General features: G+C 42.7%; 4 protein-coding genes across 4 annotated transcripts; 3 read left to right on the top strand and 1 right to left on the bottom strand.

Annotated features, from left to right (window-relative positions):
• Window positions 1-6,742: 6,742 nt before the first annotated feature.
• Window positions 6,743-7,592, top strand: MELLADRAFT_110365 (uncharacterized protein; the record flags this gene model as incomplete). The annotated part of the gene is made up of 4 exons (XM_007414443.1): window positions 6,743-6,808; window positions 6,862-7,221; window positions 7,277-7,423; window positions 7,563-7,592. 4 exons carry the CDS (start codon window positions 6,743-6,745, stop codon window positions 7,590-7,592), a joined length of 603 nt encoding a protein of 200 aa, XP_007414505.1.
• Window positions 7,593-8,808: 1,216 nt separating this feature from the next.
• Window positions 8,809-9,330, top strand: MELLADRAFT_66518 (uncharacterized protein; the record flags this gene model as incomplete). Its single annotated transcript, XM_007414444.1, has 1 exon — window positions 8,809-9,330. One exon carries the CDS (start codon window positions 8,809-8,811, stop codon window positions 9,328-9,330), a length of 522 nt encoding a protein of 173 aa, XP_007414506.1.
• Window positions 9,331-9,754: 424 nt separating this feature from the next.
• On the bottom strand, window positions 9,755-10,303 carry MELLADRAFT_66517 (uncharacterized protein; the record flags this gene model as incomplete). The annotated part of the gene is made up of 1 exon (XM_007414433.1): window positions 9,755-10,303. One exon carries the CDS (start codon window positions 10,301-10,303, stop codon window positions 9,755-9,757), a length of 549 nt encoding a protein of 182 aa, XP_007414495.1.
• Window positions 10,304-17,746: 7,443 nt separating this feature from the next.
• On the top strand, window positions 17,747-19,000 carry MELLADRAFT_110362 (uncharacterized protein; the record flags this gene model as incomplete). The annotated part of the gene is made up of 3 exons (XM_007414445.1): window positions 17,747-18,106; window positions 18,656-18,830; window positions 18,912-19,000. 3 exons carry the CDS (start codon window positions 17,747-17,749, stop codon window positions 18,998-19,000), a joined length of 624 nt encoding a protein of 207 aa, XP_007414507.1.
• Window positions 19,001-24,617: the final 5,617 nt, after the last annotated feature.

Raw genomic sequence — 24,617 nt, 5'->3', positions numbered from 1 at the left:
CGCCGGTCATTGCATACACATGCTTGTCTCTCAATTGACGCTGCACCCGTCCCAAACTGCCCCATACTCTTTCTATTCTTACTGACTAGATCACGCCTAACCAGTTAGCCACCACACCGCACCGTCCTTTCCTAACGCTCCAGCTGGTCCATCACCCAGCAAGGCGCCGAGGTATGACCCCTTGGAGCCTTGCTTCATTGTGGGTCCACATCGAACACACCCATGTAAGGCATTATGATTATCTCCCTGCCATGGCCCAATACTTCTTCTCCTACTCATCCACTTCTCGATCTTCGAGCTCCCTTCATTTCAATCTCCCAATTACCCAACCCACTTTCATCGTTAAACCACTACCCGCTACCAAATCTTCCTGTGCTCACTACCCACCAGTTCTTCGTCGCTCTGGTTTACAATTCCTCCCGCTACACACTTGACCTATTGCACCTTCTCACTTAATTAACGATACTTCTTTACCTCATTTCTCCGGCCCTCTGACCCAACCGGGCTCCTATTACTTTAAATTGGTCTTTCATTTCTTTTCGCATTGTCCTTTTCACTGTCCTTCAACTCAGGTGCGCTTATGCTTTGACTCAGCTCTTGTTCTCCAGTCTGTTACTGACCCTTTTTTCCACCCTTAGCCATCTAACGCACTCACTTGATATCGTCAATCATATTACATCTCCTCCCGCTCACTTTGACCCATCGACTCTTCCATTACTTTAAATTCGTTCTTAATTCTTTCTTCTCGTCGCACCACTACTCTTTCAGGCTTATTCGACCCATCTCCTCTTCTTATTCTTTGAAAGAGCTTTTTGTTTCTTTTTGCGTCGTGCATTTCTCTATCTTCTCGCTCGCGTAGGTCTACATTTCTACCAAGCATTCATATTCCAGCGCGCTGCTGACCCTTCTTCCGGACTTTAGCCACTGAACGCACCCAGCGCGTATTGCTAATAACCAACATTTTGCTCTTTAACTATTCTACAATGGTCAACAACGGTCCGGCTGCGAGGACTGCAGAAGAGAATACTGAGTCTTCTATCTTAACAAGGTTCGCGGATGAGATGCCTTTCAACATCAGGACCTGCACCGACCCATGTAAAGACTGCGGCGCTTTGCATTGGAAGCTTGAGCGTCCTAAGGGTACAAAGACTGCCGATAAGGCGTCTTTCTTGACCTGCTGCCAGCGAGGCGCTGTCAAACTGCCTACCCACCGAGTTGAAAATCGCATGACGCCGTTATTTCTGCAAAAGTTGCTCTCAAAGCAAGACCGGAGTACGTCGACATCCTCTCTGCATCCCTCTGCTCAATGAACTAACTTTATAATCAGTTTCGAAGGATTTCAGGAAAAATATCCGTCGTTATAATAATGCGTTGTCATTCGCCTCGACAGGTACAAAGCAAGACATGACAGTAACGGGGAAGGGTGGATCTTGGACTTACAAAATCAGTGGAAGACTGACTCACCGCATTGGTTCTTTGTTCTCTGAACCCGGTGTAAAGAAGAAATTCGCCCAAATGTTTATGTTTGGAGACGAGGGCGATAACGAAGGAGCGGCTAGGAGTGCTTTCGTTGGCGGCAAGCTCGATATTCCACTCATGCGACAATTCCAAGCCTTCATGTATACTCACAACCCCTTCGCAAAAACGTACAAGTCTGCCGAGCAGCTGCTGAACGAAAATACTGTCAAAACTATTAAGATCAAATTGATGCCTATTGCTGGACGGGATAAGAATCGTTATAATTTTCCGACCTGTGATGAGGTATCAGCAGTTATTGACGGAGATGGAGTCATCGGGTCCCTTGATCGCGATATCATTTTGCAGCGGGTTAGTGGTAAATTACAAAGGATATCGGAGTTGAATACGAACTACTTCTCACTCCGCTACCCAATCTTCTTTATGTTTGGATCCCACGGTTGGGATGAACATTACAGACACATGAATACTAGAAGTAAGGTCCCTAATCTTTGTAATTTCAATACGATACTTATCTGTCTGCTTTACCGCCTTAGGACCAAGTGGCAAAGTTTCAAATCTCGAATGGTTTGCCTATACCTTATTCAGCCGCGAAGGTATCTTCTCTCCAATCTTGAGAGGTGGTCGCCTATTTCAGGAACACTTGGTCGATATGTATGTCTGCGTCGAGAACGCCCGTATGAAATTCTTTAAGTTGAAACAGAAGAAAATTCGCGCCGACTTATACACAGGCGCCACCGACGCTTTGAACAACAACGACTTTGCGATCGGCAAGAAGATTATCCTACCATCCACATTCATTGGCGGCCCTCGTGCTATGCAAGAGCTTTTCCACGCTGCCATGGCCTTGGTCCAGTGGTACGGGCCTCCCAGCTTCTTTATTACAATGACTGCCAACCCCCAATGGCCAGAAGTATTAGAAGCTCTTCTGCCAGGTCAAGACCCTTCCGACCGGCCAGACCTGGTTGCTCGTGTTTTCCATTTGAAGCTCGCCGAGATGCATGAAGATGTGTACAAAAGGGGTCGCCTCGGTTAAAATTTATCTAATGTTGACACAATCGAGTTTCAGAAGCGTGGCAATCCACATGACCACGCAGTCTTAATCAATGATCGGAAAACTACGCCGCAAACTCCCTCAGAAATCGACCTGACTGTCTCTGCCGTACTTCCCGATTCAGCAACTTCCCCTCAACTATATGTGTTGGTGACTCAATTCATGCTCCACGGGCCCTGTCACGCTGGCAAAACGTGCTGGACTGGTACCAAATGCAAATATGGTTATCCTCGAGAATTCACGGAAACCACTGTAGTGTCAGAAAACGCCTACCCGGCATACAGACGTCCCGACGATGGCCGATTCTTCTTGAAGAATGGCTACCGGTACACGAACCGTGACGTCGTGCCGTACAACAGCTTCTTATTGTTGAAATTCCGTTGTCATATTAACTGTGAAGTCACTGTCGGAATGAAGTCAGTGAAGTACTTGTTTAAATACATAAGTAAAGGACATGATCGTCGTGTTGTAAAGCTTGAAGCGGAAAACAAACCAGATGATTTCATTGATGGGCGCGAATTAGCGGCTGCAGAAGGTGAGCTGCTTCTTCGGTCAAAAAATCTGGAAGACCGATTACTAACGAATATCTCTCCCAGCTGTTTGGCGCTTGTTTAAGTTCGTTCTCTCCGGAAGATGGCCCTCCGTCACCCGATTAGCATTACATCTCGAGAATGCACATACTGTATACTTCAACAACACTGAAGAGCTCATTAATGCGATTGACTCGGGCCGAGCAGTGCGCACGACACTCACGGAATTCTTTGCCCTATGTGTCATGAATGCTGTACTGCCAAAATCGAAGGGACGTGTTAGATCGTTACTTTATACCGAGATGACCGAACATTACTGGTGGTCTAAGGAAGAAAAACAGTGGTTACCTCGCGTGAACAAAACGGTCTCCATCAGCCGACTCCACTTCGCTGGTCCTAGCCATGGAGAACGCTACTACTTGCGAATACTACTTACGCATGTACAAGGACCAAAATCATTCCATAGCATTCAAACAATCCACGGCCAAGTTTACAAGAGTTACAGATCCGCGGCAGATGCACTCGGTCTATTGATGTCCGACACTCACATCGAAGCCTGCTTAACAGAAGCAGCCCGTTTCAAAACTGGTAGACAACTTCGCGAGTTGTTTGGCCTGATCTTGGTTCATATCCCACCCGCGAATCCTATGAAATTATGGGTCAATTTCATAGAAGAATTCTCCAACGATTGTGAATTTACTTTGGCACTCCTGTCACCAACTATCAAGCCCACGATTGAGCAACTAAACAACTACGCCCTTTTGCTAATGGAGAGCATCGTGGCACACATGGGCAAAACGCTACACGACGTAGGTTTAGAAGCTGTGAATCCCGACTTGTTGTTCGCCATTGGTGGTCCTACAAAATACGACGATGAGAATGGCACGACCCAGGATGCGAGCCGAAGTCATATGAAAGCCAACTTAGAGGCTTTGACAGTGGAGCAGCAAGCTATATTTGACCACGTCCAAGAAAGGCTACAGGGCGATGAAGGTGGCCTACTCTATGTAGACGGACCCGGAGGCTGTTGGAAAACATTTCTGTTGAACCTATGTCTTCACCATTGCAACGCAAACGCAATACCATATGTAGCGGTTGCTTCTTCAGGTATTGCATCACTACTGTTGTTAAACGGTGGAACGGCACATTCCAAACTCGGTATCCCATTAAAACCTAACGAGACATCAACTTGCAGTTTTTCCAGGAGCGATCAGACCAGGTTGATGTTATCAGGCGCTAAATTCATGGTATGGGACGAGATTTCTATGATGAACAAGTCGGCAGTCGAATGTGTAGACCGCTCACTCCGAGATCTGTGATCATCCGATGAGCCTTTCGGTGGCATGGTAGTCCTTTTTTCAGGAGATTTCCGACAAATCTTGCCGGTCGCGATTCATGGTAGTCTCTTAGATGCTGTTCGTGCGTCCATTAAACATAGTTATATTTGGCAATGTGTGGAGAGGTTCCGCCTCACCAAAGATCTTAGGTTGCGAATGACAACAGACACAACGAATTCTGGTGGTGAAGACTTTGCAAGTTGGCTTTTGCGATTGGGTTCTGGGAGCCTGCAACATGACCCGGTTGCTTTGATAGATTTAGAGCACGTCAAAATCAAGTATTACAAACCTGCTCATTTGTTTGATAAGGCTCTTTTGTTCAAATTCTACTCGGAAGTTCATGGATTGATAACCCAGCAAAATTGGGCACAACTCGCTGTCTATTATTCGAGTCGCGCTGTAATCACTCCTCTCGACAAAACGGTCAACGTAATGAATCAGTTTATGTTAGACAAGTTGAAGTCACGCGTTAAACACTACCAATCAGTGGATGAAATGGATCTAGACTGGGCTGAGCAAGTGAGCACAGAAGTCTTGAATTCTTTCAACTTCGCAGGCTTTCCAGCACATCGATTACAATTGAAAATCGGAGCAGTTGTGGTCGTGTTGAGGAATCTGAATTTGCAGCAGGGACTAAGTAACGGCACACGACTTTTGATAATTGAAGTTTGTGATAACGTGTTACAATGTCAAATCATCACCGGTCCAAGAGCTGGTAACCTATTGAGTCTGCCAAGGATGAGAATTCATCACCCTGGGAGTGAGTCAGTTCCGATTTCATTTTATAGGTTACAGTTCCCGATCACTTTGGCCTACGCGATGACCATCAACAAAGCCCAAGGTCAGACTTTAGAGACAGTGTGTCTAGCTTTACCGACACCAGTCTTCGCGCATGGACAACTGTATGTTGGTTTATGAAGATGTACGTCAGCAGAGAATACCACTGTTTCTTTGCCCGGTCCCGAAGAAAGTGGTCAAACAACATGTGTCGTCACACATCAAGCTATGAGGTAGGTACACAGTGTGTTGAGGTACATGCAAGCCTCAGAACGTTTAATGTTCAGCTTTGTATCTGTAATTTCTTGTACGTTGAGTCTGTAATGCATTTAGCTACATGCCATTTGATGACCACAAAGACCAGTAGCGTCTGGCCCAGACGATATCTCTGCCTGTTGATGCTAATCTAGGTGTCTGACTTCAGGTCAGTTATGTCGAGTGCGGATAAGATGTTGCAGCTGGACCGGCTCGACATTCTCACACTACACCAGATTGCAAATTTACCGCTGAGTTTAGAAAATTGTACACAAGGCAGAAGGGGTCAAAAAAATATGGAAAAATAAGGGTTGCATTCCCCTGTGTGTGCCCATCATTTTGCATATTTTTAAATATTTTGACGGCAGCAGTGTATATCAGGTCAGAAACTCAGTTTATGTCCAAAACTGGCAGTCATGGAGGCATTCACCTTGTGAGACCAATAAAATTGTCAATTTTGTGTCAACATCTGGAATGTCTGCCCATTCTGAAAGCTGTGTGTTTAATTGACCAGATACACATTAGAATGAGTAGTGTGTGTCCAAAAATGACAAAGGTGCGGCAATCACTGTCCCCAACAGCAAAGCTAGAAAAGCTTATAAATCTGTTCTGCCAGGGTTTTAGCATCCAAATGGAAACTGTAGATCCAGTAAGTGGCTTTCATAATGTGCAACGGCCAGTCTGATAGAAAGAAAATTGTTGTATTTGTGATTGTTGAAAAGTTTCTGCCCAAGCCTGGGTAGTTTTGGACAAAATTTGAGTTTCTGACCAAATACACCACAAAATCATTTTTCTAGGTAACATCTTCAAAACTCAAGGTAAAAATATGCAAAATGATAGCAACTCACAGAGTGATTTAACCATATTTTTTCAAATTTTTCCTACCTCTCATGCATTGCTGAGAATTTTCTACATCTTGACTTTTCTAAACTCCATGGTATATTATTGATTTGGTGTAGTGTCATGATAAAACTCTTGGCTGAGCGAAGACTTGACATGTGGCTACTAGACATTCTCATGATAAAACTCTTGGCTGAGCGAAAGATGACATGTGGCTAAACGTCTGAGAAACCGGGCTAAGACAAAATGCAGCTTTGTTCAAGATGAAGGCTAGGATGGCGAGGAAATTCCTAACCAGTCGTAATGAGGAAGTAAACAATATGTATAAAAGTTGACGGGGTTGCCATAATCACTGCTTCTTACCTAACTTCAGTTTCTTCAAAAAATCAATAAGCCTACAATCCTAGCTGTACGAACGCGGGATTCGCTGACTCAAGCACTCATATTTAATTCTGACGCCAAAACCCCCAAACATGGATATCTTTCGGTACAAGCGATTGCCTGTAACGTGGGAAGGTACTGTGACCCTTGGCAAAAAGGTACGTAGCCCCTGACAGTGATGTGCTTCCTTACGATTAACTGTGATATGTAGGTTACAGGAAATGACTACGAGTACCGTCAAAGATTCAACGCCGCCGCCTTGAACAACCTCCATATCAACCACACAGACAGGCTCATAGTAGTTGACAAACATGCTTCTTCCGAGCTGACAGCGGAGCATGCCTATAGTGTCAATGGATCTCTATTAATCAAAAAGAAAACTCAAACAACGGAATTATGGATCATGCCGCAAAGGAATAATGTCATCAATAAGGATACTGCCATATTGGAGTGTCAAGGAAAAGTGTTCATATCTGCGCTAGGCGTAGTACGCAGTTGTGAAAGAAGAGGGGACAAGGACGTAGATGAATGGTTAATTGCGATAGTTACCCATCGGGAGTACGATAACGAGGTGAGTGGCTGCTACTAATCAAAGAGAAATGGATATAGCTAATGTATATCTGCAGGTGTTTGGCTATACAGAGTTTGAAATGGAATATTGGATACGGAGACCGGACAATCTGGACGAGGACTGGATTGCTATTGGAAGTGAGGTAACATTGATGGGAGAACTCTTCAGCTGTGGTGTGAATTCGGCTATGTGGCAAGTGAAGGTAAGCTACATAGCTTGATTTTGTGAGAGAAGTCGAACGACCGGTCTGAGGAGTAAAAGAAATGCATGAGAAGAGGATACACAGTACATGAGAGAGCAATATGTAGTACTAATCTGGCCTAATGAATGTAGAATTCTAGTGTAATACTACCACATGTATAGTAGCATAGGCAATGTCAGTAATGAAATGTCACAGCAAGATAAAGAAATACTCGTTGAGGAATAGAGCACTGCTAAGATGCTATATTCCTATGGGTGGCGGGCCACCCAATACCTCGTGTTTAAAAGAAAAATCACCAAATCGTTTTGTTTCGATCTCACTGAAAGACCTATGTAGAAAGAACCAGAAAGAACCTTAGATACAAGGATTGATCTGCTTGAAAAAAATCTGTTATAACCTTTTCACACAGGGTTGAAAGGTGTTTGATCCACTTCCTACTAAACGATGAGATTCTCTGAAAGTTTTGGCAGTAACTAGAAGTGTGGTACTAAGTTCCTCATTCAGACCCTCTACCCTCAAGATTTCAGGCCTCCTGGACCTCCAGGTGATTTATCAATGTTTCCTTCATAATTTGACTGACTGAGTGAAGACATCGAGTGGATCAGGATACATGGTTGATTATGCGGTGAGGTGGAGATGTGATATTGAACGGTCACGAAGCCCAGTTTTGATATTGATCAATCAATCCGGTGATTTGATGCACCAATTTCGTACAACTTTTTTCAAAAAATCTCATTGATTTTTGGAAATACTCAACGAGTTTTCAAAGAAAAACTCAGTGACTTTTTGAAAAACTCAGTCACTTTTTGAAAAAACTCAAGGGGTTTTTTTTTGAAAACTCCACGTTTTTTTTTCTCCAAAGTCATCAATTATGCATCAGGCTGTGCTTTGTCTGAGGTTTGGTTTGGAGCAGAAAAGAAATGTACAGTTCTTTTAACCAATTTTTTTGTTTCCCTGGAATAAGTCAACTGATTTTTTGGTTCTTCCATTAATTAGTTTTTGAAAAACTTGGAATCAAAAATGTAAATTCAACATGTAGTACAATATTTGAGAGTGTTGTACAAAACAAGGTTTGAAATACATCCTTGCGACACAGGGATCAAAAAGGTACCATATTTGATGACAGGATTATGAGCATCTATCAAAATGAGAGAGACTGTTAGGTAACTTATTATTGACAAGTCTTTCCTACTTTGAGTCTTTGATAGCGGCGGCCCGCCTCTGATATGCTAGTTTAAAATTATATATCCAAACCATGTATATCATCATTTTAAATTAAAGTTCTTGGTTGGATTGAGGCGCACAGCGATGACAAGCTCTGTGAAAAAAGGAACGCTTACATTGTTAAGACACCAGTGTATTGATCAGAGAAGGCCGGAATCTTCATGCAAAGACTAGACGGACATATTAAGATCTCCTCAGAAATCGCGGGTCGCACAAAAACTAAAATACGCCGCCGTCTCCGACCTACCAAACCAAAGGATTCAATTTTCAAAAAGGCTCCAAAAGGCCTTCCATTTGACTTTTACGATTTCAACTTGTTCTACAATACGTTGTCAATTTCCCAGAGGAGTCACATGGCTGACATTGACAATTTTTGCTTTTTGCCGGGGGTAGAGCTCTCACTACTAGGTAAAGCTCACCCCGACGAACACCTGAAGGACAAAGCTTTCACCAAAAAGAATTGGGATAGCTGTGCTCAGGGCTACAATTTGGATTTCTTAACTGCTGGAGGAGGTACAGATGATGAGGACGAGACAGATGATGAAGATGAAGATGAAATTATCGATGTGGATGTCACTGATGATGAGGAGGAGGAGGATGAGGATGAGGAGGACAATAACAAGGAAGACTTTGAGGAGGATGAAGATGAAACAGAGCTTGAAGACAAAGAAGAGGGGGTTTGAAAAAAAGGCAAAGGTAATCAACCGGCCCAAAGTAATAAAACACATGAGAAGCCAAAGGGCACAGGCAACCTTTGGCTTGATGATGACAATATGGAAGAAGCTGAGGACGACACCCGAGCTTGACGATGGGATAAGTGGAATGATTTGTAGTTGTTTTTAGTTTGTTTTTAGTTTTCTACTTTGATTCATCTCAGTTGTTTTTAGTTTTAGTTTTATGATCAGTCTTGGTTGTTTATGTCACTCTCATCTTCCCCATGTCACCCCGGTATTCAGAACAGCCAATGTGTTTGATTTTTGATTGAAGAGGATTTCTTTGTGTCATTGAAGCACGAGTCATAAGACATTTGAAACGATTACAAATGAGAGTTGTCATACAGGTAACAAAAAAAAGAAGTAAGAGGACAAAAATTTGTAAAAATTGACCTCAGTCAATATCCATTTGATCCTCTGCATTAGCCATATAAACGTTGTCCATGTCTTCATTTGCCATTGAGTTGTAGTCCCCAGGGTTGAAGTCAATAAGGAGTAAGCTAGGGCTCTGTGAACCCAGACTCCAAGCAGGTAGCGCCCGGTGAAAGAGTGTGCATAGGATTTGTGATGCTGAAACAAAATCGGTCTTCACCGTGCAAACCAGGTGAACCCACCCCAACCAATCCATGATTGGATCAAGGAGCGGATTGACCTTCTTTTTCAGCCATCTCACCATCACAATCCTATCTTTTGATTCAAACAATTCGAAAATGTGCAGCACAACACCCCAAGAAACCTTATCGTTATGTTCCACCTTGACCATGTTGGAAGTGCCCTTCTTGCTGTACCACATCCCAGACTGGCTGATCAAACCAACGACTTTGTGAGCATAAGCAGGCAGGATACGCGCTGATTTAGGGTGAGGTAGCTTTTGATAGTTGGTCCACGATGTATCCTGACTTTGATAGTATGCCAGCAATGATTCGTAAGTTGTATTGTCCATTTCAAAGAGTTGGCCAATATTTCTCTGAAAAAAATTTGTAGGAATATGTTCCTTAGGCGGTGCTTTGCACAGCAGGCGTTGTTGATGACAAAACCGTTGCATAATTGTCTGCCCCATCTCCTTTAAGGATCAAAGAAGTCAAATCAGTTATGAAAACTTTTCAAAGAATATTGTTTGAATGTATGATGTACTCACCAACTTTTCCGTTGGTCTTGATCTTTTGCAAAAAACCACATAGCCATTCACCTGAAAATTTGGACACCGCCATTAGAGGACCCCACCGAGCCATTTGAAATGGCATATAAATGGCATAATGATGATTCGGTTTGATTACTCAATCTCCATCAATATCATTTGTTGTGATTGTATATTGAAAGTAAGCTTTTTTGAATTTCTCTGGATCTCCTTTTCTAACCTTCCTTGATGTAACAATGTGTGTTGCCTCTACTAGAGCCACAAAATTCATAAGTAAGTTGTGAAGAAATGAATCACCTCGACCTTCAACAAATGCCTCATAATCGCCAACAAAGAGGTCGACAGCTGCAAGTGGCAGGTGAGTGGCAAACAAAGAATGCCATCCACTTGCTTTGAGTTTTCCGTTTGCTGCGGTTCCAAGCCCAGTAGGAATCCTTGTCACACCTGGAGGTGTCTTGACTTCTTGCAAGTTTTGCAGAACAGCCTTCTTCATTTCACCGTCAAGCCAACCTTCACCCTCCTTGTTATCCACTTCAATCTTCCATCTATAGCGGAAATGATTAGCCAAGACTCCCTCCAACCAACAGGGCATAATTCCTAGCACAACATCCTTGACCGGATCCCAGTACGGCAATAGATTCAATTTGGACCATCAAACCCCAGTGGCTATAACTTTCTTTTTTCTTTTGTCTAGGTTTTGGCTGTTTTTCCAGTCGTGAGCCGCTTCCAATGTCTCTCTTTGGTTTCGCTTACAACCCAGGATCATCTTTGGTATGTTGATTTTCTCGCAATTGCACCACCCACAGAAGCGTGTCCCTGAATGTGATGTGAAACCGGCTACTTTATGATTTCCCACTATGTCACCGCTTGAATTTGACAATTGAATGACAACCTTGTGACCTTCGCGATATCAATGAGTTTTGACCAACACACCACAGTTCAAAAGTAGCATTTGATTGATTGATGGATGCATTACATGTACAATTGTAGTCATGTTGGGCTGATTAGGCACTGGAACCATTCCGGCTAGAGACGTGTGCCTCATTTGATGACAAGATTGAGGCGGTAGATTTAAACATTGCATTCCAAAGACTCCAATTGATACCTGTCTTCCCGAGGTTTTGTTGCCAAGAGGGTTGAACCAATCAACAAAGAGAGAGAATGCAAGGTGTAGAGGTGGTTGCAAAGTGGAGGCCGATGCAGATGTTTGACAGCCCAGGAATAAGTTTTTCCACGCTGGACTTCCTATGTAATCAGTTATCTCATTGTCATCTTTTGAGTTACATTCTTCCATCCAATTGTCAATTGAGCTTTCAACATAACGTATTGACAAGAACCAAGTGAGCCATTCTTGGAAGTCTTGAATAATAAATGTTGAGATAGGTTTCTTGAAACACTACGCCAGATTGAAAATTTACCGCTGAGTTTAGGAAATTAAGAAAACATAGAAAATCATACACAAGGTGGAAGGGGTCAGAAAAATGTGGAAAAATAAGGGATGCATCCCCCCATGTGTGCCCATCATTTTGCATATTTTTTCAGATTTTTAGGGCAGCAGTGTATATCAGGTCAGAAACTCAGTTTATGTCCAAAACTGGCAGTCATTGAGGCATTAACCTTGTGGGAGCAACATAATTGTCAAATGTGCATCAAAATCTGTAATGTCTCCACATTTTGAATGCTACATGTTTATTCTACCACATACAAATTGTAATGAGTGGTGTGTGTCCAACAACACAGAAAGCGCGGCAATCACGGTCCTCATCAGCAAAGCTAGAAAAGCTTATAAAACATTGCTGTAATGGTTTTAGCATTCAAATCAAAACTTTAGACCCAGTGTGTGGCTTTCATAATTTGCAACTGCCAAATTTATGGCAGGAAAATTGTTGTATTTGTGAGTGCTCAAAAGTTTCTGCCCAAGCCTTGGTAGTTTTGGACATAATCTGAGTTTCTGACAAGATATACCCCAAATCATTTTTCTTTGCAACATCTTCAAAACTGCAGGTAAAAATAAGAAAAAATGTGAAGAATGATGGGACACCACAGGCAATTAAACCATAATTTCATCAAATTTTTCTAACCTCTCACGCATTGCTGAAAATTTTCTACATTTTTACTTTTCTAAACTCCACGGTAAATTATTGATTTAATGTAGTGAAATCAGCTTTCATAGGTTGACAGGGTCGTTTCTCAGATACACGAGTTACAGCCGGAAGTTCAGGTATGATGATTTTAGAGAACAGATCGGCTCCACAGACTTTTGTAGTTGACAATTCTTGATAGCCGCATTCAGGTGGTGCAACTTCCGGCTCGTAAAGAGAATAGCACACAGAGCAACAGACAAATCACTCCAGTTCGGCTTCAAGATTCAAACAATATGTGATTGTCCGTACATCTTTTGGAACAAATGAAGTCCAGCCTTCTTGCGGATTGATTTGAGTACACATTTGAGCAATACCCATAATGTAGTCCCTTGCTTTTTGGTAGTTTACACGGCTTATTCAACATTCCAGGTATAGCCAACCTATGCAATACATGACAAGATCTAAAGTTCAAAAAATGTTCTTGTCAGCTAAGTCCAAGAACAGGGAGGATTTGGTGGATCTTACAGATAAGTTTGAGTTGTTTAGGATTCTTAGAGGAGGTATCATCATCCTCTTCAGAGCTGACATCTGTTGGATTGACATTGGTGATTTGGGCCTTGTTGGAAAAATCTTTGGCCAGTGCAATGAGACTTGAAGTACCTTCCGTGTTGTCGCTAAGTCTTGACCTGTGTTTTCGGCGGGTTGCTGGATGAAGCCAAATACCGTTCACTTTGTTGCCATTTGGACTGGTATGCTTAACTTTGATACAGTGAAAGCAGGTGCAAAGGACCATTCCGTTGGATTGATCCGTTTCATTGATGTTGTCCATGGAAGGCTGGGAGATTTCAAATTGAATGGAATTGTGTATCGGGTAGGAGAATTTTACACAGGGCGGTTTACACAGACTCACTTGGTGTAAAACCTTGACTGTGTAAAATTCAAAATGCATTGGGTTCAATTATAATTTTACACATATTTGATTTTTTTACATTCCGTGTAAAAAGTCTCTGTGTAAAGAAGTCAGTGCAAAAGTCTTGGACCCGCACGTGACTTTTAATTTTGCACTGACATTTTTACACAGAGAGAGGTGGTGTAAAATATGTCAGTGCAAAAATCTTGTACCCGGGGGAATATTGAATTTTGCACCGAAAAGTTTTACACACACTACACCAAATCAATAATATACCATGGAGTTTAGAAAAGTCAAGATGTAGAAAATTCTCAGAAATGCATGAGAGGTAGGAAAAATTTAAAGAAAATATGGTTGAATCAGTCTTTGATTGCCCATCATTTTGCATATTTTTACATATTTTTACCTTGAGTTTTGAAGATTTGACATAGAAAAATGATTTTGGGGTGTATTTGGTCAGAAACTCAAATCTTGTCCAAAACTACCCGGGCTTGGGCAGAAACTTTTCAACAATCACAAATACAACAATTTTCTTTCAATCAAACTGGCAGTTGTGCATTATGAAAGCCACATACTGGATCTACAGTTTCCATTTGGATGCTAAAACCCTTGTGGAACAGATTTATAAGCTTTTCTAGCTTTACTGTTGAGGATGGTGATTGCTGTACCTTCTTCATTTTTGGACACACACCACTCATTCTAATGTGTATCTGGTAAGTTAAACATGCAGCTTTCAGAATGGGCAGACATTCCAGATGTTGACACAAAGTTGACAATTTTATTGGTCTCACAAGGTTATGCCTCCATGACTGCCAGTTTTGGACATAAACCAAGTTTCTGACCTGATATACACTGCTGCTGTAAAAATCTTTAAAAATATGCAAAATGATGGGCACACACAGGGGAATGCAACCCATATTTTTCCATATTTTTTTGGCCCCTTCTGCCTTGTGTATAATTTTCTATGTGTTTTTAATTTTCTAAACTCAGCGGTAAATTTGCAATCTGGTGTAGTGACAGAGTGATACCCGGCCATCAAATTTACACCGGGAACATCACACCAAGTAGATTGGTGTAATTAGACCCAGTGTAATATTACCACTTCGGGGGTCATACTTTGAATTTCACGCTGAAAGCGTTTATACACAAATCACACCAACCGATATATATCCCGATATATATATTGGTGTACACAACTTTGGCCAAAGGGGAATACGACCAGATGTTTTTACCTGAATGCATGCCATTGGATCAGATGATTTACCTGATCCAAAAACCTTTCCCACATATCCAAGTGGAGGATTGGACAAAATCTAACAAAAAGATTGACGATTATACCTCCATCCGAACTCAATCAAACCTCAAAGAAACCTTACCGAGCTGCCAGAACCTCCTCACATGCTAGAATGGGTCATGGCCCATCATGTGCCGCTGGAAACACTCCAGAACAAGTTTCGAACGAGATTATCTCGAACAATAACACTTCAATACCTATTCCTTCATTTACTCAAGGTATTACATTGTCTCAATAAACATTAATAATTTTCCATCATCTTATTCTATTTCTTTCAATCAATTTCTTTTCCAATGTCTGATTCATACTCAGCAGGGCAATTGCTCAACTCATGCTCAGAAAGGTCTCAATCTGAGCATGACGGAAGCAATGTGTCCAGTCCAATAGTCGATGAATCGGAGGTTCCAATCCAGTCACAACCACAACTCTGTTTACCTATTGATAAATCGCAATATGTCACCTTCATCGACCATGGTTGCATACTCGATGAACAAAGCTTTCCCCTTTATCTCAATGGACAAACGGTATTTGTCAAGCAGCCTGAAGACCAAATCACCAATTTTCGCCATATTGGATGGTCTCATACCATGCAAACCGAGTCATCCGCTAATGAGAAGTGGATCATACGACGGTACTACTGTATTGGAGTTATCAAATGCTCCAATTCTGACTGCGAACTTCAAGTGCCCCCGCCCACCAACCCCAAAAAGCTTGCTGAAACTGTAGATAAGTAAGTAAGCTCTATTAATCATTAATAGAGGTCTAACATTCTAATATATTCTATCTATGCAAACAGGCCATGCTCTATATCTGGATGTGATGGATATCAGGTACACATTGAATGTCACGCCCAATGTTGAGTCAATACAGAAGTTGATCTGGAGGACCCTGAGTCTACTGCTACTTGGTCTGTCTTGGGTCATCAAGGCATTCACCAACATGCATGGCCAGACTCGAAGAAAGCGGACCCTCTGTCCAAAGATAAGCTAAAAGAGCGAATTCTTTGTGAGCCCAAGAAAGGACCTTGGGCTTTAAAGGTACGCACTATTTTTGTCCAAATATCCTCAAATCATATCTATCACATATTAACCCTTGGAATCAGGTGGGCCATGCACACACTGGGACAGAACCCATCAAGTCAGTTGCAGATATACATCCCTCATTTGGACACACCAACCGTCTAGGATACTTGCGTCGAGATGTCCTAGTAAACAATGGTTTGATGAACAATAAAAAGGGCCCAGAAGGGGGAGATAAATGGCTTTTATCTATTATACATTGGGCAAGGTAAGGCTTCTCTTCGTTAATACTTTCATTTATAGTTGTGAGATTTATACTTGTGAACTGATACCGAGTGTTCCTGATATGTTGACATTTATCTCACAGGCAGGGCATGCGAATAGTGTCAGTTTCCCTCATGCCCGAAGACACTCACTTGTCTTTGCAGACTGAGTGGATTGCAGAGGTTCTGGTTTATCAGGATAAAAAGAAACCAGAACCTTACACTGGGGGCCTTCTCTCCGGCGTGACCTATTGATTTTTTGAAAACGGCTACCTATTGACGACATCAATGTACAACAACAAAATCAAAAGATGGGTTCCTGTCCTGCTTACTTGGCTCCACAAACTTAGCAGCAGTCACTACAAGTCCCATTTTATCACTTTATTACGACAAATACAACAATCTTCACTATCTGAGAAAGACAAGGGACTTTTATGTGAACAAGTTGTTGACTTTTCACAAGCTCAAAAAGTGGGCTTCATAGACGCTTACATGGAAGTCTTCAACGTCTACAATCGCAATATTGCACTGTCTAAGCTACACGGTTGCGAGCAACTTTTTCCTCAGTCAATAACTCGGATGAAGAAGAATAGCTCAATAGTCAAGCCACATTTACAGGTTACTTCCTTTCCCTTTCCAAACGTTCCTATATCATTGTAATATAATCATACTAATACTAATGAAGATGTTTTGTTATGTTTAGGGACTTTGGGTATCTAAATGTAAAGCTTTGCTTTTACCAGATGAACCAGGTAAAGACCTTGACTCAAGATTTGATGAGTTGAGCCGGCTTTTTCCAAATGGGAAGAGATGGATTCACTGGTGGTCAACGGCCGACACTCAAGCTATGCTTTTCCCCGCTCGGAAACGTATGGAACATGATGATCCTCCCTTGGATGGAGAAGAAGATGATGCGAAGGACTCTCAATCTAAAGGAAAGTGTGGCAAGAAGAGGAAACCGCGACGTCAAGATGATCTACCAGCAACTACAAACGCGCAGGAGTCAATGCACCACGTCTATTATATGCTCTGGTATATACTCATATCTTCATATCTTTTCAATTTGATGATTTCTAATAATTATAATTCCACCTTTTGATACAGTGAGGGCAAATGTGGATTCATTGAAGGTATGGTTCAGTTGTTAGCTTTTTCTCAAAGTCTCGAGCAAGATTATCGGGCGGGGAGAAAGGGTGTTTCAATTGCTTACGGCACGTCTAACAAAAATTGGGAAGATGTGGTTGAAACAATGGGTATGGCCAGACCAACCAAACGCAAATACCAACCCAATGACGGGCGTGCACCCAATACAACAGAGGAACTCCTTGACAATGCTAAAACTGGTTCAAAAAGAAGAAAAGTCAGTAAACCCCATCAAGGACCTGGTCGCCCAAAGGGATCACAAAATATCATTCGACATTCATTAACAACTTATTGGTCTTATACAAAAGGTGTTACTAAAGGTACCACGAACCGATGCTGGCAATCGTCAACCCTTGAATGCCTTTATGCTATGTTTGGCCCTTTATGGGGTCAATTTTGAACAGTCAACGGTTCCAACTTATTCGCGGTATTAATGCAACATTTCACCAAACGTTGCGACACGGAACTCAATCAACAAAGTATCAGATATGTCCTATCACGAGGTCAGACTCTTTTGCATCAAGCAATCCTAGACATGGAGGATTTTGCCAAAGCAGCATTCAAATTAGATCAACATGCCTCTGCTGACGGGTTTATGCACCGGCTATTCCAGGATCACACACCCTCCAGACCATCCCTTGCTCCTCTCTTTTCGATTCCAGTCATTAAGAGGGAAGTATGTAGTCATGACAATGAACATCTTGCGAAAGTCACTGACGATTCTAGGACTACTCTACATGTAACCACGTCATTGTTTAGAGATTCTGCACTTGGATATGAAGACACCTCCCTATTGTTAGCCAGATGGGCCACCAATGGTCTTGTTTATCAAAGCGGCCGTATTTGTTGCCAATGTCATCCATTAGATGGGCCACAACCCAAACCAGGCGAGGAGGTTGGTATGATGTATAAGTATATCAAACTGGATCTCACAGACGCTACAGTGGTGCCTCTCCACTTATATTTTCACTTAGATGGAGTTGTAGAATTAGATGCGGCAGAGCGTAGCAATTTCATGGATCATACCAATTGGCCAGCCAAATTTCCAATTGGCAAAGTGGAATATCACATAGTTACCCGGGGATTTTGGGCAGGTGCACATTATTGGTGTAAAGTGGCGCGTTCAGTAGAGGGTATAATGGGAGTATGGCTTTATGACGAGCTCAGAAATGGTGGTTTCGCACAACTAATCGAGCAAGATGTGACACTCTTGGCAGGATGCGACCGTCACACCTCCCGGGTATGCTACTCACGCATGCCTTTCGATCACGAAAGGTCTCACATTGAATTCTCGATTCTTGGCCTAATGAAGAAGTTTCCAGGCCAACAACACAAGGTATCTTTTTCAATGCCTAGCAAGGAAATGCCATTTGGTGGTGGCCTGCCTGCTCTCAAAGAAAAGGAAAGTGATACTGAAGATATTCATTCTCCAAATGGTCTTGAGGTATCAGATTCTGAAATTGTTGGCAACCAAGTTAATCCTCCCATCAAGATTAAATTTAAGATACCAATGTCACCAAGTAAAGATGTTACAACTGTTAAACCTGGGAAGTCAAACAAATGCAAAGCTGCTACCGAGAAACAGAAGGCTGCTGAAGATGAGATCACGCTGAAACCTTGTAAGTCAAGGGTTTTGAATTGTTTGATCATTCATTCATTACCTTGATATAGATTCTTTCTGACATTGTTGTTTTCAACAGCCGCTGAAGAAAAGCGCAAGTGTGCAGCCGAAAAACGCAAGGCAGCAGCAGCAAAACGTGCAACATCAAAGAAGGCTAAGGGGAAATAGCTCTTCAATCATTATATTTCATTACTTTTCGTTTCTCTGGGATAAATAGTCCTTATCATCTTTTCATTCATATCATTTCTTATCCATTCATACGTAGAGTGATGTCAAGTGGGTGTGTCTGTGTAACATATGTGTAAACACTATGTTATCTATGGAGGGGGAGCCTTCTCTCTTGAGACAGGCTTGTGTTGATCATTACTCAACTGGCCTATTCTACCACTGTAGAACTTACCCCTTAGTTGGCTAACATCCTACATAGTGTGGTGTGGGGGGGGCCCAGAGGTAATAAATGTAGGATGACAAAGGATCATACATCCGACATCTATCACCCCTGGGGACAAGAGTAGGCCTGAGGAGGGCAGACTCGTCAACCCCATGACTCACGGGTGGCAAGCCGTGAGCCGGAGGAGTCAAACCACCCTAACCTCGACTCTCGTGAGTCTATTGCCCCAGTCACAAAGAAGTAGGAGACCTCCTCAAACCGTCGATCCCGATAACCCTCCATTGAGTGGGAATGAATGTCATGGGCTAACTCAATTAGAACTTAAAGTTTATATCAAACCTTATTCTCAGTTGAACTCTAAAGTTACCTTCAGTATATTGCTCATCGAGGATTAACCGTGACGGGGACAAGGCAGAGCTTGCAATCAACCAATACAATTCCTGCAGGCTTTGCATCTATCTGAGACATGCTTATTTCAAGAATATTTGTTTCTCTTCCTAGCTCGATACCATCTAATCTGTCTCGCCAGATTATATCACCAATAATACTGGCTTCTTCTGTTCTCAAAACTTAGGTTGACTGTTCCTGTGTAGATTCATCATTAGAATTCACAAGGACCCATCTACCAAACAGATGTCTCACCCTTTAGTCCTCTACCCCCAATTCCTTCAACAGTTTAACCGTTTCCTTCAGTTCTCTTGGATCGAATTTCCTCAAGTAAATCTTGTATGCGTCCGATTTCCACCTTCCCAGTTCCTTAATTTCTTCTCTCAAAGCACCCAAGTTCCACCTCAAAGATGCACCTCCAATACGGAAAGAATGGCCGTATAGTATCTGTTTGTTTGCTGGTCGATTTGCATTCCAAATGCCTCTCAACGTTAATATCACGGTGCTCTTTTGATACTCCCAGACTCTATTGTCTTTAGGGTCTCTCCAAGAGAAAATCGGTTCGTCTCCATGTCTAGGTCTGAACAAGTCTAGTAACTGAAGGACTCGAAAGGCGTCTAACTGTGATTTCTGTTTTCTAATCTGAACGTATTGGACTTTGCCGGGCTTAGCCGTTTTGGCACCGTGGATTGTGATTGTTGCAAAAGACCAGTCTACCAACTAAGCGAGATCTCTCCAACGTGGCACTCTGCTCTTATCCCCTTCTGATACCAACTCGCCCAGCCGACAGGTTCCCCAGAAGGCTACCAAAGCTATGGCCAACAGGACTAGCCCATGCTCGACCGTGACGGACAGGTTGTCGACCAGAATCTTCAAATCGGAAATTGGGACTGGTGGGCGGAGCTTTTCAACCTCTTTGGCTTTGAGTTCAACCATCCCAGACGCTTTTAGTAGGTTTTTTACTGAAGCGTCCGAATCTGACAGGAATTTCTTCTGGTGGAACTGATGCCACACTTTGATCCCTGCGATATAGGCTTTCAACGTCGAGGATTTGACTGATTCGTTGTCTTTGGCTTGGTTGTCTCCTTTCTTCGAACCCCATACGACAAAATGTAAAAGGGTATGTGAAGTGATTGGAAGGAGGTCATTCTTGGGTTCTTTCTTGACTTCAGCAAATCTCATGAGTTTCACAATTCCCGAATGGTAATCCTTAAGTGTGCCATCTTTCCAGGCTCCCCTCAAGAAGTGCTTCTGAACTTCGTTTGAATCTGATCTATCTATCCCCAGAGCGTCTTTCTTAAAAACTCCAAAAGGTTTTGTCATCTTCCTCAATTCTTTGTCAAGCTTAGACTCGAGTAACGGAGTTTTTGATTTTGATCTTGGGTGTTTCTTTGTCATTTTTAGTATAAATTATGTATAGCAACACAAAGAATGAGGATGAGGTGCGTTCTATGTCAAGAAGACTAGGGGAAAGGTCTGAAGTAGGTACAACAACGGGGCTCGAGGAATCACAAATCATTTACCTCCGTCGGCGGAGTAACCTGTGTCAAGAAGGGTTTCAGGTCTTTTGGAACATCTACTAGAACCTCCTTCCACCACAATCGACCTATTGCCTTCCCTCTCGAAAGCCCGTCTGCTGCGTTATTCTTAGACGTAACATGTTTCTCTTTTATGTTACACCCTAAGATTGAAAGTAGACGCTGAATCTCTTTCCATTCGTTGTTTACCCTTTTATCCTTGCATTTACTCTTGCAAATGGTGTGTTCGGTCGTGGTATTGTCAGTCTCCACCCAGAACAATCGACCTCTAACACTTGTTACCTTGCGTAGGACCAGCAGTCCTAACCTTACCGCAATTGTTTCAGCCCAAGCAATCGATCGCTTCTCATGCTGGAGACCTAAGAATTTCCAGTCTTCCAAGAACCTGAAGCACGCCCAGTATTCTCCTACGAGGATACCCACCCTATTGCCCAATTTGGTGTGAGCGTCGAGCCAAATGGGAAGATGAAACTAATCAGGAACCAGCACACCAGTATACAGTCAATCCACTTACCCGAAGGAGGACAACGCATCGCCTACCCACTCCACACACTCTGTTGGGAGGTCCTTCACTAAGTGTAGACATTTAAATTCTTGTAAGCAAATTTTCCACTCCTTCAGATCTTCGATCACATCCTCCGGGGTCTTTCTCATTGCCCGTCTCCTCTTCCAGCTCTTCAGCCATCGGTAGAAGGACCTCAGGTATGCTGCCACTTGTGGGACCACATTCACCGTATGGCACAACCTCCCTACCAGTACGTCAACTTGTTCATACTTCCACTTTCCTCCTGGTACCAAAAACTCATCTACCTGATCTCTTCTCTGTTTTAATTTATCACTAGGCAGCCGCACCGTATGGTTCACCCCATCCCAGACGAATCCCAAATACTGTTGGCTTGTTGCAAACTCCATATTCTTCTCTGGATTTGTCCTGATGCCCATTTAGCTACTTAACTCTATGATTTCCTTCAATGTCACCTTCGAATCTGGTCTCTTGAATAGGAGATTATCGTCGACCCATCAACATATTTTTGGTAAGGCTAGCGTTTCCTTCACCACCTCTTTCCATACCTCCGCCGGTCCTCCAAAGACACCGCAACTGGCAACTCCCCCAAGCCCACTGCAAGATCTATCCAAACTCTCCCATAAAAATCGATGATACACAAAAACCGTCTTTGACTTGGATGAACCCAGAGCTGGCGATAGGCCTTAGCCCAGTCCACCAACGCCATATAGCATGCGCCTGGGTTCTCCTTGAAGAAATTGGACACGGCTTTGAAGTCGTCCCAGTTGGTCTCATAGTTGTGCTTATCAACGAAGGAGTTAACTGATGCTATTTTCGGATCGTCTTGTGGGTATGACAGGTCGTTGATAAGACGGACTGAGCCATCTCCATTGATCGTGCTACCCATCGGGCTTGAACAAAAGAATCCGAACCTTTGGTATACCTCATTGTGTGTGAATGGTCCTACCATCCTTCCTTCTTTCTTTTCTTTTGCTAAAGTCTTCTCTATCTGCTCTCTGACTAGAAGTGCTGATGAGTGATTTTCTGGAGTATACCACTTCCTGTTCTCTAATGTATGTTGCGGAATACCCAGACAGAAACCGTCTCTGAAACCATCTACAATGTAAGGAATTTCATTGTCTAGGCCCACTTCTTTCATCAGTCGTATCCACTCGGTGATATTCATATCGCATCTCACCGGGCTAGGCCACATGGTCTTTATTTTTGCTTTATAAAGTTTGCGTTTGTGTAGTGGGAGGATCGTCTTCGTCTTGGGTGACTCTTCGTCCGATGATGAGCTAAGTGAGACTTCCTCTGAGTACGCTTTCTCTTCTCCATCTGATCCGTATTCTGAATCCAGACTATGTAGCTGGGTTCTGACATTTTGGTCTTCTTGACGTACAGTTGTTTCTAACTCTCCATCTGTACTTCCGCTCAAGTGTTGTACAATTGGTCTCTCAGGGATGCAGGTACTGTCACGGCTACTCACTATGGTGTGAAGCAATTATGGGATTCACAAAGCAAAAAGGGGAAATTTTTCCATTTCAAAAATTCTATTCTCTTCAAGAGTAGCGGCTAGAGCACAGGACAATCTAATTTGTTCAACACCCACCAGTCAATCAACAGATCATCCGCCCAGCGTCAAGCCATAATTGAGCGGCAGCCAATCGCATATGCAATTGCGTGAAGTGGTTGTATGCAAAAGTAGATACGGGAGGGGCTTGAGAAGGAAACAAAAGACCGTGAGTAAGTAAAACCCTTAGACACTGGACAACCAGCATCTAATGCTCACCATTTGTTGTCTTTGCCATTCTTATTCCCCTTCCCATTATTTCTCCCACTTTTGAACGGAGTGTTAGCTTGTCTACCTGCATGTTGCTGCCCCTGTGCAACCCAGTTTGATGGACCTGTACGGAATGTGAGACGTTCCAAAGTGACAATGCGAAATTTCAAAAAACGAAAATCACAATCCCCGGGTGCGAAATTCAAAAACCAAAGACAAAACTACAGAAAATACTCAAATACAGGGATAAAACCCCTGTACTGGAGTAAAAGTCATGGCAAAAACCCCTTTTTGCCCAATTTTCCAGTGGTAGACACCGTTTTCATTGCATTGTCACCTTTTGACAAAAAGTACCAGCAACACCAAAAACCAAAAAATCAAAAAACCAAAAATCAAAAAATACATTTCTCAAACTTTACAATTCAAACACCAAAGTTAGATTCTACTGCAGTCAAAAACCACATGTTGGCCAACTAGCTACAAGCTCGGTCTCACAGGTATCAACACCTCCGACCAGAGACATTCTACCATCAGTCTCAAGAGCTTCAAAGTACCTGCTTACTGTCTCGGTCTCCTCCAAAACCTCTTTCATCATCATCAATCCTCTTTGATTGTCCTTGATCTTCTTATTTCTTTGTCATCCGTCCTCGATCTTCCTCAATCTTCGTCATCCGTCCTCAGTCATCTTATTTCTTTGTCAACCGTCCTTGATCCTCCTCAATCTTCTTCTTTCTTCGTCAACCGTCCTCATTCTTCTTCAATCTTCGACAACCGTCCTCAATCTTCTTCAATCTTTGTCGACCGTCCTCAACCTTCTTCTTTCTTCGTCGAATGTCCTTGATCTTCCTCAATCTTCGTCAACTGTCCTCAATCTTCTTAGACCATCCTCGATCTTCTTTGATTATCCTGAATATTCTTCGACCGTCCTCAATCTTCTGCAATCCACATCCAAACACCTTCAATCTCCATCACCAACTACACACCAACATGCCAGCGAAAATATCTGATGAAATCTTGCGACCGCTTTTGGAAGAAGCTGTGGCTAACAACTGGCCAGCACAAACAGTATGCAACACTGTTTGGCAACGGCACAACATCCGAGTATGTGTAAGAACTGTTAGAAGACGGATCAAAGAATGGGACTTGAAACAACAAGGAATTATGATGTGGAGGTTGTAAAG

This window comes from Melampsora larici-populina, assembly GCF_000204055.1.
Source record: "Melampsora larici-populina 98AG31 unplaced genomic scaffold MELLAscaffold_43, whole genome shotgun sequence".
Classification (NCBI taxonomy): Eukaryota; Fungi; Basidiomycota; class Pucciniomycetes; order Pucciniales; family Melampsoraceae; genus Melampsora; species Melampsora laricis-populina.
The sequence above is the reverse complement of the archived record's forward strand: the minus strand, read 5'-3'. Positions and strand labels throughout refer to the sequence as shown.